Below are 12,773 nucleotides of genomic sequence, written 5' to 3'. Positions count from 1 at the left end.
AGCAGTGAAAATACAGCATATTTAGAAATTGCATTTTTTGCTTTATAGCCGTGACCTTTACTAAAAAAGAAAGCGTGTGCTTTCTGTTATTTTCCAGTGTTTTGTTTGTAAGTTTTCTGTGATTAAAAGATACCTTTGTGCATGGAGTTTCCATATTCAAATCTTTGCTCCTATACAGGACGTGGAGAGATTTGTGATTTCATCTCAGCCTGAAGAAGGCAGAGACAAATGCCCCTATGGCCCCACAACAGGTTACACTGCCCTCATTATAGGTAAGGCAGTTAAAATAAACCAGTCTCTTCTTGAGTTCCAATAAACAGCTGTATAAGCTGGTAAACTGTTTTTTTTCTTTTTTTCTTCCAGACCAGCAGATATACACAGCTTCCCAGTATGAGTTTAGGAGCTTTCCAGATATCCGCCGAAACTCTCCGTCTCCCACGCTGAAGACAGAAGATGCTCCCACACGCTGGCTGAATGGTGAGTTCATTGCAGGATAAAAGCTCCTTTAGCGCGTTTGGGTGGCAGGATGGTGCAAGTGGACAGGGGTCTGAGCAAACAGCCAGCTAACGTCATGTTAAACCTCCACATGACCTTCTCTGCTGGAATATCCTTGGTGACTGACATACTCCTTCGGCTTCAGTGGATTGGTTATGTAATGGTTAACGTTACGACTGCTACTGATTGAGGTTTGTAGTCCAAGTTTGTAAATCGAACACTTTGGTTCGGGCTCAAATATCTCAGCAATCATCATGAAGTTAGCCTTCATGTCCCTGTCAGGATTAATCATTATGATAATTTATTAAAATTCTTATTAAAATACTTTGTGACAGATGCTCAACATTGCAGTGGTCTTGGACAAGATACCGTACTCCAGTTTATCCCTGATTTGTCTATCAGATTATGCATGTATGATAGTTAAAGTAGAAAAGCACCATATAAGTACTAGTTGGCATTGTGTGCCTGTTGGCATTTAACTTGACACTACATTAGCCGCACAGAGTAATTAGCAAGACTTTAAGGTTTTAAGCTGATCTCACACATGCACTGCAGCCCGGAACTTTTCTAGATATTTCCTTGCACAGAGCTGCCTGCTTCAATACAAATGCCACACTCAATTAATCTGACATTAAAAGGTATTTTAACCTGCCAGCTTCCTAGTAGAAAGTCCATGTGCTGTTCACTTGCTGTAATTGTGCCCATGTGAGAAGGTAGGGCAGGTATGTTGTGTGGGTGTTGTTGGTCCCGCCCCCTACATGCCCTACCTAACTAGTTTTCAGTAGTGATAGCAGAGTTCATACAGTCTCCTTGTTGTGTGCTGCATATCTATGAGAACAATGTTGGTTCAATATCCTGACTTGATTATTCTGACATTGTTTGGAGTTCATAGGTGAAAACTGCCAGGACCAAGATAATCCCAGATGCAGGTCAGAGACCAGGACAGGATTACAGCTGTTACATAGTGTCTTATCGATCAGGGCAGATGTAAGGCAGTGTCTTATGGTGCTCATTCCATTCAATAATCAATGGGAATCAATGGGTAGTTATAACCTGGTTGGACACACAGGGGAAGTGGGGAGCCGAAGCCAAGGGATCCATAGCAACAGGTTGTTTAGGGTGGCCTCCAGAAGAAGTAATCACCAAGAGACTAGAGTAGCAGAGCCTACAACATGGCGTCGTGGTGGAGTTGAGAACAGAGTTGTGTTCAATGTTGTGTAATGTTCAAAAGACTTTTGTCACATTTACAATAAGTGCATCTCCTTTTTCCCCCGTTGCAGAGGCAGACTTTGTGGGTTCGGTTCTCGTGAGGGAGAGTGTGGGCAGCAGTACTGGCGATGACGACAAGATCTATTTCTTCTTCACTGAAATAAGCCAGCAACAGACACCAACCTACAGCCACAGCCGGGTGGCACGAGTTGCTCGGGTTTGTAAGGTGAGTGCAGATTGAAAGAGATGCGTGAGATATTTTTCATGTGGGAGTGAAAGATTGCGTCAGGCTAACTTGAGTGAAGGTTTAGCTTATGATAGAAGAGAGGGCTGTAATAGATGAGGGGCTGGATAAAGAATACATTTGGGACAAGGCCTCAGTGTAATTAAAAGAGCAGACTGTGTAGCTGATGAATTGGTTAGAGAGGCAGTGTAACTCAGAGTGAGACGGGTGGATGGCTACAGGTAAGACTATTTAGCATCGTCTGCTGCCTGTATCGATAAAGTTTTAGATTTCCTGCTGCTTGGTAAAGTATCAAGAATGACATGAGCCAGCTGTACTGTTCTAACCTTGTTTTCTCCTTTGGCGCCTTAAAATTGAGTCAGCTCGCAAGTTCTCTCCTTGAAAGCAGGGCAAAGTATTCATCCTAATAGCAGTGCCTTGTGGCTACATGTGTGACACTAGCAATTTGCCCCAGGCTGAATACATTTTAAGGTTAAAATCAAAAAGCCAAATGGTGCCATTTTTTGGATTTTCCAAAAGACCCGCAGCCTCGAGTGAAGCTTTTTATATAGTGAATGGGTGTTGAGATGTCTCTGTGTACTGTCTGTCACATCCAATTAGAAGCTCACTCCACTGTGAGTGCTTTCAACCTGCTGAGGATAAACACACACGCATACACACAAATCTGTAAATTACAGTCTTACCTATGGGAAGCTACAACCTTATTGAATATATCGTTATTGCTTTCCCTTACCATCTGTTGTGCTCATCAGGAGCTTCATATCCTTTCGTGTGCCACCTTGAGTGGTGTTCAGTCTATTTTTCTTTTATCTCACATAAACAACCCCCCCCCCCCCTCCCCCGTTCTCCCTCCTCCACCCTCTTGTTTTTCTCCTTCCTCCTCACCTGTCATCCTACAGGAAGACCGCGGAGGCCATTTAACGCTCCAGAAACGGTGGACGTCCTTCCTCAAGACTCGGTTGACTTGTTCTCTTCCCGAGTATGATTTCCACTTCAACATGCTGCGCAGCGTGTTCGCTCTGCCTGGCCAAACGCCGCAGGACATGCTTTTCTACGGCATCTTTGGCCCTGAGTGGTGAGTGCGAATTTGTATGTTGCCAAGATGGCTGATCGACAGGGTCTTTGAGGATGCAAATGCAAATGAGTGAGATGGAGATGAAAGGCAGCAATCGATGCGCTGAGACAATCAAAGACGACGTGAAGGGACAGGATGAAAGACAGAAGGAATTTCTTTATCCAGGCGGTGTGAAAAGAAGCTGATTGCAGAAGTTTAACAGTAGTTTAAGGAAAGAGTTGTACTCAAAATTTAACAAGTGACACTAAATCTATTTGTAATACTGCACATGGTTGGGATACTGCTCCTCACCGGCTCTCCTTTCTCTTACCTCAGGTCTGACTACACTTCTCTCAAACCACTTACTTCTCTCCTCCTTCTCTTTTATTCGTCCCAGACAGATATAACTTTTAATCAGCTTCATACCATCTCTTTCAGCGTTCGTCTCCCCCTCCCTCCCTGCCCCACGCTTTCATCCCATTTATCTTTTTCTATCATTTCATCGAGGTGACTCACTGATCTACTGTACTTCTACTGCTGTCACTATGGAAACCCTAGGGTTTACTGCTGTTATTGTTCGCGGCTCGCGCTCTGGTCTTTCTCATTGTGTGAGTTGATGTCTTTAGGAAAAACGTGAAGGCGTCTGCAGTGTGTCGGTTCACTCTGTCTGAAGTCCAAGAAGCCTTTCAAGGACCTTACATGGAGAACCAGGACTCTGGTTCTAAGTGGAAGGAATACACTGGAAAGATCCCCGACCCGCGACCTGGAACGGTAAATGCACACACTGGCCAATGAATCCCTTAAACATACTATGCAGCACACAAATAACGTCTCCCTAAGAGAGAGCAGATGAAACCGATGCAAAGCGAAGATTCATAAAGAGAGGACAGGAATAGATGAAGGGAAAATAATTGAGAAAATGAGTGGCGGCCTCAAGGATGAAGCTCAAAACACAACCAGCTTATGTCACTGAAAACCATTTCCATGGCGATTAACTGAAGCTCGCAGCTTGGGTGACAATGGCTTAGTGCAGCAGCCGGGGCCGTGTCATCGTTAGCAGGAGCAGACATCATCCACTGCAGTGTCACTTCAACACTTTGTGGGACTTAATTTTAACTTTGCTATTAAATGGAAAGGAGAAACGGTCAAGCGTTTTAACTTGGGAGCGTGAAAGCCTCTTAGAGGAGTTGGCTGAAATGATTTGAAAGGAACAAAGAGAGGAGGAAAGTCGTTCCCTTAGTCAGGTACAGAGGAAGCTGATTCACCCGCATGTCAGCACAAGCCAGCTGCTGAACCCATGCAGGCTCATTGTAGTCAAAGTAAAAAAATCAAATTTTCCCCAGACACAGTGTTTCACATTCTCACATTTTCGTCTTGATCCCGATTTTCCCACTAAACCATCGCTAAGCTCTCTGACAACCCTCTCTGCCTTCCAGTGTTGGCCTCTATTACAAATAAGTCAAAAATACCGCTGTTCCCTACAGCCCACATCATGCCTTCCTACTTGCTCATCATCTCTTCTCTTGTTGTGCTCTTTGTCTTATTTTTCTGCAGTGTATAACTGATGCTCTGAGGGCCAGGAACATGAACTTCTCCACTTCCCTGCCTGATGATGTTCTGAATTTTGTCAGGAGGCATCCTCTGATGTCCAAGCAGGTCGAGCCTAAGGACCGACGCCCCCTTTTGTTTAGGAGGACCACAGACTACACACACATGGGTGTGCACACGGCCCAGGGATTAGATGGAAAAACTTACCATGTATTGTACATGGGCACAGGTGTGTATAAATTCAGATCAGGTATTAACTTTGCAGCCAGTTAATAATTATTTTTTCTGAATTGTTGTTGTTTCTAAATGTGTGATAACTTAAGCTTAGCTTGGTGTAAAAACTGAAAACACAAAGCTTGCCTTGTTCCAGAGGTGATGAGGTCCTTGTGGCTTACAGGGAGGTTCAAGACCCTTGCTGTCACTGGAACCAGTCCACCTACATATAATTTTAGACTTCCTGTAGTTCTTGTTCAACCAGCTTTTCATTTGTTTCACAAGAAACAAGCAAAAATAACAAGTCATCCTGTCAGTGGCTTTTCAAGCACTGAGCAAGCAGCTCATATGGGAAATATAAGCAACATTTGAGTGGAAGGAAAAAAAAAAAAGCACTTAAATCTGTACTCAGCGGCTTTAAGGTTGAGCAGTGATTCTTGAATACAGTCTTGTGTCATCCTGGTCCACTGCCAACTTGATGTTGCAATTCTACTTGCATGTAACTACATTGTTTCAGTTTGCGAAACATTCTGACGTGGTCAAAAGTCCTCCTTCTCCTGCCTCTCCCTAGCACAATGCTAGCACACTACAGCAAATTAATTTTATCTGTTCATATTTTTTTTTTTTTTTAGCCTTTTAGACATTAAAAACTGTATTACAGCACATAATTTTTATGCTGATGTTAATGCCAGAAGATGTTTTGAATGCTGATGCTCTTGATTCAGCAGAGCACTGACAACTGTCACCAGCTGTGCATGGCCACACTCAGCGAACCAGCTCTGTAGCTTTACATGGTCTTCCATTTCTTCGCTGAGTTGCTTTGGTTTCTAAATTACTCCACTTTGTAATAACTGCTTATAGCTGATCATGAAATATCTAGGGGTAAATACATTTCACACACTGATTGTAAAGACAGACTGCATGGCTAGCTGCTTAATTTTCAATACCTGCAGCAATGGGACTCAAAACACTTGAATTCAAAGATTAAGAGCCTGTGTGACCCAATATTTTTGTCCAAAATGATTTTATTTACCTGTATTCTAGCACTTAGTTCTTTCCTTTTACATACATTAATATCTTCAGTGTTTGCAATACCAAATGGTGAAATACATATTAATCAATGGATAAATAAGAGGTAGGAATTCAACCTATAACCCAGTGTCTGATAGGCATGCACGTTTCATTCAGCTTGTATTACAGTGTGTTTTGTGTTATGTATAGTGCTTTATTTCTAATGATTCCCCTTTGTGTCACCCAGATGAAGGCTGGTTACACAAAGCTGTAGACATCAAAGGTCAGCTGCACATTATTGAGGAGCTTCAGCTGTTTGAAGAGCCACAGCCTGTTAACAATCTACTGATATCTGACAAACAGGTAGTGACCGATGCACAGACAGCCACATTTATTAGATCCAATTTCTGCTTTAAACAAAGTCATCTGTGTCCTATGTGTCCTATACAATATATGACTCTTGTTTCTCCCTCAGTGGAGTGTGTACGTGGGCTCTCCATCAGGCGTGGTTCAGCTGCCACTCTCTAGCTGTGCTAGATACACTTCCTGCTATGATTGCATCTTTGCCAGGGACCCGCACTGTGCCTGGAACGGAGCAGAGTGTGTGGACGTCATGATGCAAGCAGACAGGTCAGTTTGAAAGGTTGTGTGTGTGGTTAGATCAGGTGATTAAAGTGCCCTTTTGTACGTTTGATTTGAGTAAAGTTAAAGTATCAGCGTGCCCTGTCACACTGTCACGCTGTTGTGTAATTCAGTGCTGGCAGACAGCAGATGGTTGTGATTGTAAACATAGCATAGCCTGTGTACTTTAGGTGTCCTGATTATTCAGGAAAGATACGCTTCCTCTCTAGAAAGCAGATATCGAAGCAATAAATAGCTGACATTCTTATGTTAAGGTGCCTGTTTATTCCTTGTACTGATGTACCTATTGTTATGATTTATCTCTCTTCACAGATCCACATTAATCCAGGATATCCAGCATGGCACCAAGGGATGTGAGAACACGCAAGGCGGTACGCAGAAATCTCATCTGCTCCTCAGTGCTGCTGTTCCAAAAAAAAAGAAAAAGAAAAAAAAAACGTAACGCTTGAAAGGGAGATTAAAAATAGAGAACGCATGGAAGGACTCGAAAGATGCATAGTTGTCATCAGATGGCATGAAGGCCTCTTTGAAAGTTGATTATGCGCACTGTGTTGGCAAAATCCTCTCCTCCCTTCTTTAATCACATTTTTGCCATCTCTGGAGAGAAATCTGTTTGATATTCAAGGCAGGCGAAGTCCTTCTCTCACTCCTCAATTTCAATCTGATGAAGTGTAGCTTCTTCTACCCCCCTCACTCCCTCGCTCTGTGCAAGGTAATGTGAGGGCAGGAATTAAAAGATTTGTAATTGGAGTTCATGCCTCAATAACTTTGGATGGCCTTTGATAAATGCAGTAGATGTAAAACAATGAACATATATATAAAACGTGTCTGTGGCTGATTTGTGGGTTTTCTTATGAAATCTGTGTTTCAGCACATGTGGGCTTGCTTGTGTTTTTCAGATGTTGTTCACCGGAACCGCTCAGTGCGGGTCGGTGATGACGTGCTGCTGCAGTGCGAGCTCAGCTCCAATCTGGCGACGCCCCTCTGGATGCTGGACGGCAGACAGGTGCAGGGGTACGACCTCAACTCTGGTTTTAGAACCGGCACAGATGGCCTGCTGATCATCAATGCCCGGCAGGACCAAAGCGGCTTGTACACCTGCTACGGCGTTGAAAACAGTGTAAAGGTTGCAATAGTTACCTACAATGTCACCATCCAGTTGGACCTGCACCCTCCACCGCCTGTTGATCCAACTCATAGCTTTACCACCGTCAGAGGCCCCAGTGAGCATCCCCAGACAGAGAGGGGCAAGCCACCACTGCTGAGCCCTCTTCTCCCACACTCAGATCTGCTTTCCCCCAGGAACATGAAGGCCATCTACCTCTCCCTCATCACTATCCTCGGAGGCCTGTGCGTGGTTCTCACAGTGGTTCTTATCTATGTGGGCTTCTGTTTGCGAGTAGGCCAAAGAGGAAAGTACTCAATACGGGCTGCGGCTGCGGCCCACCAGAGTGGTAAGAAGCACCACAGGAACAGGAAACAGCACAGAAACTCCACCACCATGGAGCTGAAGACCATCTCGAGTCACTGTAATGGCAACGGCATTTGTAACGGAGGTTCAAATATGCATAACGGCAACATCCAGGACGGAGGCTTACTACAGATTGTCCCTGGCGAGGGTCACACTTCACCCAGTAATGAACCTCCTCCCCCAGCACCGCCTCTCCCCCCCACACCTCAACTTACCTCGCCGGGGTGTGACTTTTCCAACGGGCTGTCGGCAACACTGCCTAGTGTCCTGAGGAGGATACATGGGAACAGCTATGTGCTCCTGAGACAGAGCGACTCTGAAAATATGTCACCACCTGGTTATTCCTTTGCTGAGGAGCTCAACAAGATCTTAGAGAAGAGGAAACACACTCAGCTGCTGCCCAGGCCGGATGAGAGCTCTGTGTAGACAGATGTAGCTTCCCCTATAGTGGGCGTACTGCTAAGTGTTCTTAGCTGGTGCCTGTCACGTGACTCATTATTGTTGTGGTCTAAAGCAGTGAAAGGGTCAGAAATGAGACATTCCTATTTTTGAACTGCTTGTCAAACTGAATTCCCCAATTTCCCAATGCGCGACAAATGAGAAGATAAATTCCAGTGAAGGGGCCGAGCATGAAACGACAAAAAAGAGCAATCTACCTCACCTCAAAACTGCCCATAAGAACAAGTGCAGTCAGTCCCCAGTCTGATCTGAGTGTCATGCCTGAGCCCTCTGATCCACAGAGCACAAAGCGGGATGCACAGGCTCCAACAAGTCAAATTGAGCCACACTGGAATATGAATACATGTGAAGAGTCGATTCAGACCGGAGGGCAGCTAGCCAGAGTTCGTTTGTGCACAGATGGCCTATGCATTTTTAAAAACATGAAGGGAGAGAGGGGAGGGAACGTGGTGCGCAATGTTTTTGCTTTTAACTAATTGCAATAACCAACACGAAATATTTTACAGTAATATAGGACTGGATGGCACATAACATTTACACCAGCCATCAATTGGTGAACTAATCATTATTTAATATTAACCCTGCTTAACTAAGTATTTCTTTATTTACTGATTTATATAATTACTAAACACGTAATGCACCACTTTTAGTAGATAATTATCATATTAATCATTTATATGTATTGTTTAAATTGCAGAAAAATTAATTTGTGTTAATTTGTTGATAATCCAGGTGATGCTGTTAATGCATCATAAATGGTTAAAACATGAAGCAGTGTGTTAGCCTTTAATACTCCAGTTTAATTAATATCTACTAATTCCTACAAGTAGCCATTAGAGTCCACATTACATGCAAAATTCATGAGGGATTAAACTTATTAAACCCTTAGATGAAAATGTATTAAATAGTGATTATTTCACCAAGTACTGATGGACATCCCAAGATAATATGTGACAGTATTATAATTATTTTAGTGCACTTTAAATGCTAGTAATTTTAAAGTCATTGTTATTAACTCTGCAACCAGCCAGCCAGAGGAAGTTTTTTTTCTTTCCCCCCCTTGTCAGTGTGATGAGTTGCAACTGTGCAGACCTCAGCTGTGTCTGCTGGACCTTCTCTGACACAGTGGGTCAGGAGAAAAACACTGACTGAGCCTGAATCCACCGCTGAGTGACACCCTGCATGAGACCGTCACACAGAATGACAGACTGCGGGAAACAGAGTTCGCCAAGAGCGTTCCAAGGTTAATCGTCTTTATATTGCACTGATACATCTTCTACACAGGCTGTTAGCCAAACAGGTACTTAAGGCTATGGATCAGAGAGATAAACACCCCTCATTCTTTATATTTTGTTTTCAAGGAGCCAGACTTTGTTGTAATTGTTTATAAGTGGTTTTTGAGGAATAGTTCTGAAGGTCTTCAAAGTTTTTCTTTGGGCATTGGCTGCTTTTTTCACTCTTTCAGTCCAGTCCTTATACATTTTCAAAGGAATGCTTTTATGTTTGGTTCGTCCCTTGAATTTGGTGTCTCTTTATCATTTATAGGTCACTGTTGTCTATACATAACAGATAACTTAGTAAAAACACATTTGTCTCCATTTCTTTACTTGAATCTATGAAAAATGCCAAAACACACAGCTGACAGGTATAAATAGTAATTTTACACCAGCAAGGTAATTCCCAAAGAGCTATTAGCCAAAAGCTTGGTGTATCTTGCCTTGGCGTGCAGTGTGTGCCAGGAAGGGGCACAGTGAGGCTGAGGTATACCAAATTTACGCAAGATCTGGACTGGAAATCAGTACCAACAGATTTAAAATCGGTTAAGATCATGTATAGAGGAGGTCAGAACAGAGGCAGTGTCTACAGCCATCTGTAAAACACCGTGGAGTGGAGGCTATGTCATGGCTTGGGGTTGCATTTCAACCCTGGTGTTGGCAAGTTCTGAAGGCAGAAAAATGCCATCAGATTTTGATCCAAAATCCAACAAAAAGGTTTGAATTTTTTTCCAAAGACCTGGAAAACTATTCTTGAAGACAACTTAAGAAAATTACAGGAAAGTTTGGCTAAGATAGTTCAGGCTTGTCTGAGAATCATGGTGGTAACACCAAATATTGACCTTCAAGCTCATTCATTGTGCAAACTCTGTTTTTGCCCTATATACTTCATTTTCATGGATTTTTGAATGTTTCAATAAACCGCTGCACCCATTTCCCTAGCAAAGTTTAAAGAAATGAGGTCTGGCTCAGGACTTTTGCACAGTAGTGGACACACAGTTTCTACCCACCTGTATGCTCTAACAGCGTATCAATTAGATCAGCTTGGTTATTAATAATTTGTGCAGGAATGTAAGCTCACAGATTTCCGATTGAAAACATATGCTGTAAACTCATTCACAGCTGCATTGTCTTATCTCGAACAAATTACACTCTGACAGAATAATTCATTTATGGGAATAATCCAGCCATGCAGGAAATTAAAACAAATTTCTCTTGCATCAATGATTAATGTTTAGACTGATTTGGCCATTATGTTGCTCAGTCTCACTCTTAGTCCTTTTTATTTTCCTAATCCATCTTCTCTTGCTGCATCTTCAGCTCCCATGCCTGAGTGCAGTATTAATTAAACAGTCTACTTATGACGAGGATGGAGAAACTGAGTGAGAAGTCTCCCTGGACATTTACATTATGTAACACTCTCAGGTTTCTAATTATTTTTCTCATACCCGCGGGCATGGGGTGTGGTTTTCCATTTAATTGCTGTACGTCAAGAGTAGAAAAGCAAAAATAACTCTGGTGTAAACAACATCATGATAAACACGAGTGACGAACATGTAAAGTCGTACGTGTGATTGAACTTAACACGGCTGTGATGTCAGGATGCCAGCGTAGCTGTGGCTTGAGCTCGGCTTTCCAGTCAGCGTAGCTTGAACACTTCACACATTAAAAGCCTTCATTAAAACCATTTGACCTCGATTCAAAGCACAACACAAGGTGAACACAACTACAGGGGTTTGATGTGATTTGCAGTTTTATTCGCTGCAGTGGAAACGCTGAATATTTTTTGCCTTCTCTCTCGTTCGTAGGTGTGATGAGCGCAGGTCAGTTTGAAGCCCACTTAATTTCATTCCTGAGGATACCATCTCTCAACCAGTGTCAGATGGCAAAACTGGCTGCAAAGATATTCTTTAATGAGCACTGAAATCAAATTTTCTGTCGTTAGTGGACAGTGGAGCCTGAAGCGAGGCTGGATAAGGGCTACAGCATAAGAGTCTCTGCCCCAGCAGCAACAACTGGAAAGGAAATTGTTGGCTCCCGTGTCTTACCGAGCAGCATTTCTTCTTCAGAAAGCAGCTGCGTGTGTGTTTGTGTGCGCAGAGTGCCCTTCCCTCCGTTTCATGTAATAACCTTTTTTCCCCTCACTTGCTGCATGAATTGTTTCAACACTGTTTCTCTTTAAGTAAAGGACAAAGAAAACTCATTTTACTATTAATCGAAAGTGCCAAGTTTGTTGTTTTGTGCGCCTATTTTATCCCTCAAAGAAGCTGCATATTTATTTTGTAATTTTGTACATTGTATGTTTTGGAATTTACTGTCGATGTTTTGTGTCAAAGTGCCACTTGTTAAACAAAAGCCTAACAAAAAGGGGGATCACACTTTGCCTGTGTTGCACAAAATGTAATAAATAGAAGCACGGTAGACAAACAAAAAGCATGCAGAAGCCGTACCAGCACCACAGAAGTGAGTATTTATAACCTACTAAGGGAAATGAAAATACACCAAATTATATATAAACCTCACAATATTCCTAATGTCTTAATTAGGGATCGTTAAGCTTTTTTTGTCACTGTAATTGTTTTGTTCTCTGTTTGCATGCTTGTGCACACAGCAAATCCAATTCTTTTATTAAGCTAACACAAAGAATTAAAAGGGAAGTGGGTTCCTTCACATTTCAGTCATGATGAATTTGAATAAAACTTTCTACTTCAAAGACTTCTTCATTTTTGATTTTGCAGATACAAAGGTAGATGAAAGAAATCCTATCCTTGTCAAGGCTTTTTTTTATATGTAAGAGGAGAGAGAGAGCGAACTATGTAAGCCTGCAAATATTGCCAGTGAAGCATCTGCTTTGTAACTGGAAGCAGGCCTGAGTTCCTGCAGCAAGCGCAGACTGGTACGGAAAATTTTGCTGTGAGGTTGATGCCCGAGGACTGGTTCGGAGCCAGCAGGAGAGTGCCGTTGATCAAAACCAACTGCATAATGTCCGTCCTGTGTCCTGCAAAGGCATTAAAAGACAACGTCCAATGTTGGAGCTTGTATTGACGAGCTGCAGGCCTTACATTCATGATGCAGTGAATGCACAGATGCACAGTGCAGAACTACCCTCCTCCCCTCCCAAACAGATTTCTCCATCATCCATAAGACCTTTTC

The 12,773-nt window shown here is 42.8% G+C and overlaps 1 protein-coding gene across 4 annotated transcripts in view; it reads left to right on the top strand.

Moving 5' to 3' along the window:
• The window catches only part of LOC120714833 (semaphorin-4G-like), a 28,315-nt gene extending 15,982 nt beyond the window's left edge, over nt 1-12,333 (top strand). Inside the window, exons 6-17 of one of the 4 annotated variants that reach the window (XR_005691516.1) lie at nt 179-272; nt 364-477; nt 1,776-1,930; nt 2,848-3,023; nt 3,629-3,773; nt 4,557-4,779; nt 6,022-6,137; nt 6,250-6,404; nt 6,729-6,787; nt 7,316-9,589; nt 11,429-11,443; nt 11,566-12,333. Coding sequence is in view for 1 of the 4 variants with exons in the window: in XM_040001349.1 (XP_039857283.1) it covers nt 179-272; nt 364-477; nt 1,776-1,930; nt 2,848-3,023; nt 3,629-3,773; nt 4,557-4,779; nt 6,022-6,137; nt 6,250-6,404; nt 6,729-6,787; nt 7,316-8,313 (2,235 nt within the window). In the remaining 3 variants the exon portion in view is untranslated. Of the gene's footprint in view, nt 1-178; nt 273-363; nt 478-1,775; nt 1,931-2,847; nt 3,024-3,628; nt 3,774-4,556; nt 4,780-6,021; nt 6,138-6,249; nt 6,405-6,728; nt 6,788-7,315 lie in introns of all 4 variants that reach the window. The other 3 variants (XR_005691514.1, XR_005691515.1, XM_040001349.1) reach the window with 3 other exon arrangements.
• The last annotated feature ends 440 nt before the right edge of the window (nt 12,334-12,773 follow it).

This window comes from Simochromis diagramma, unplaced genomic scaffold, assembly GCF_900408965.1.
Source record: "Simochromis diagramma unplaced genomic scaffold, fSimDia1.1 OVJJ01000421.1, whole genome shotgun sequence".
NCBI classification, from domain to species: Eukaryota; Metazoa; Chordata; class Actinopteri; order Cichliformes; family Cichlidae; genus Simochromis; species Simochromis diagramma.
Note: the sequence above shows the minus strand (reverse complement) of the source record. Positions and strands in the feature narration are given on the sequence as shown.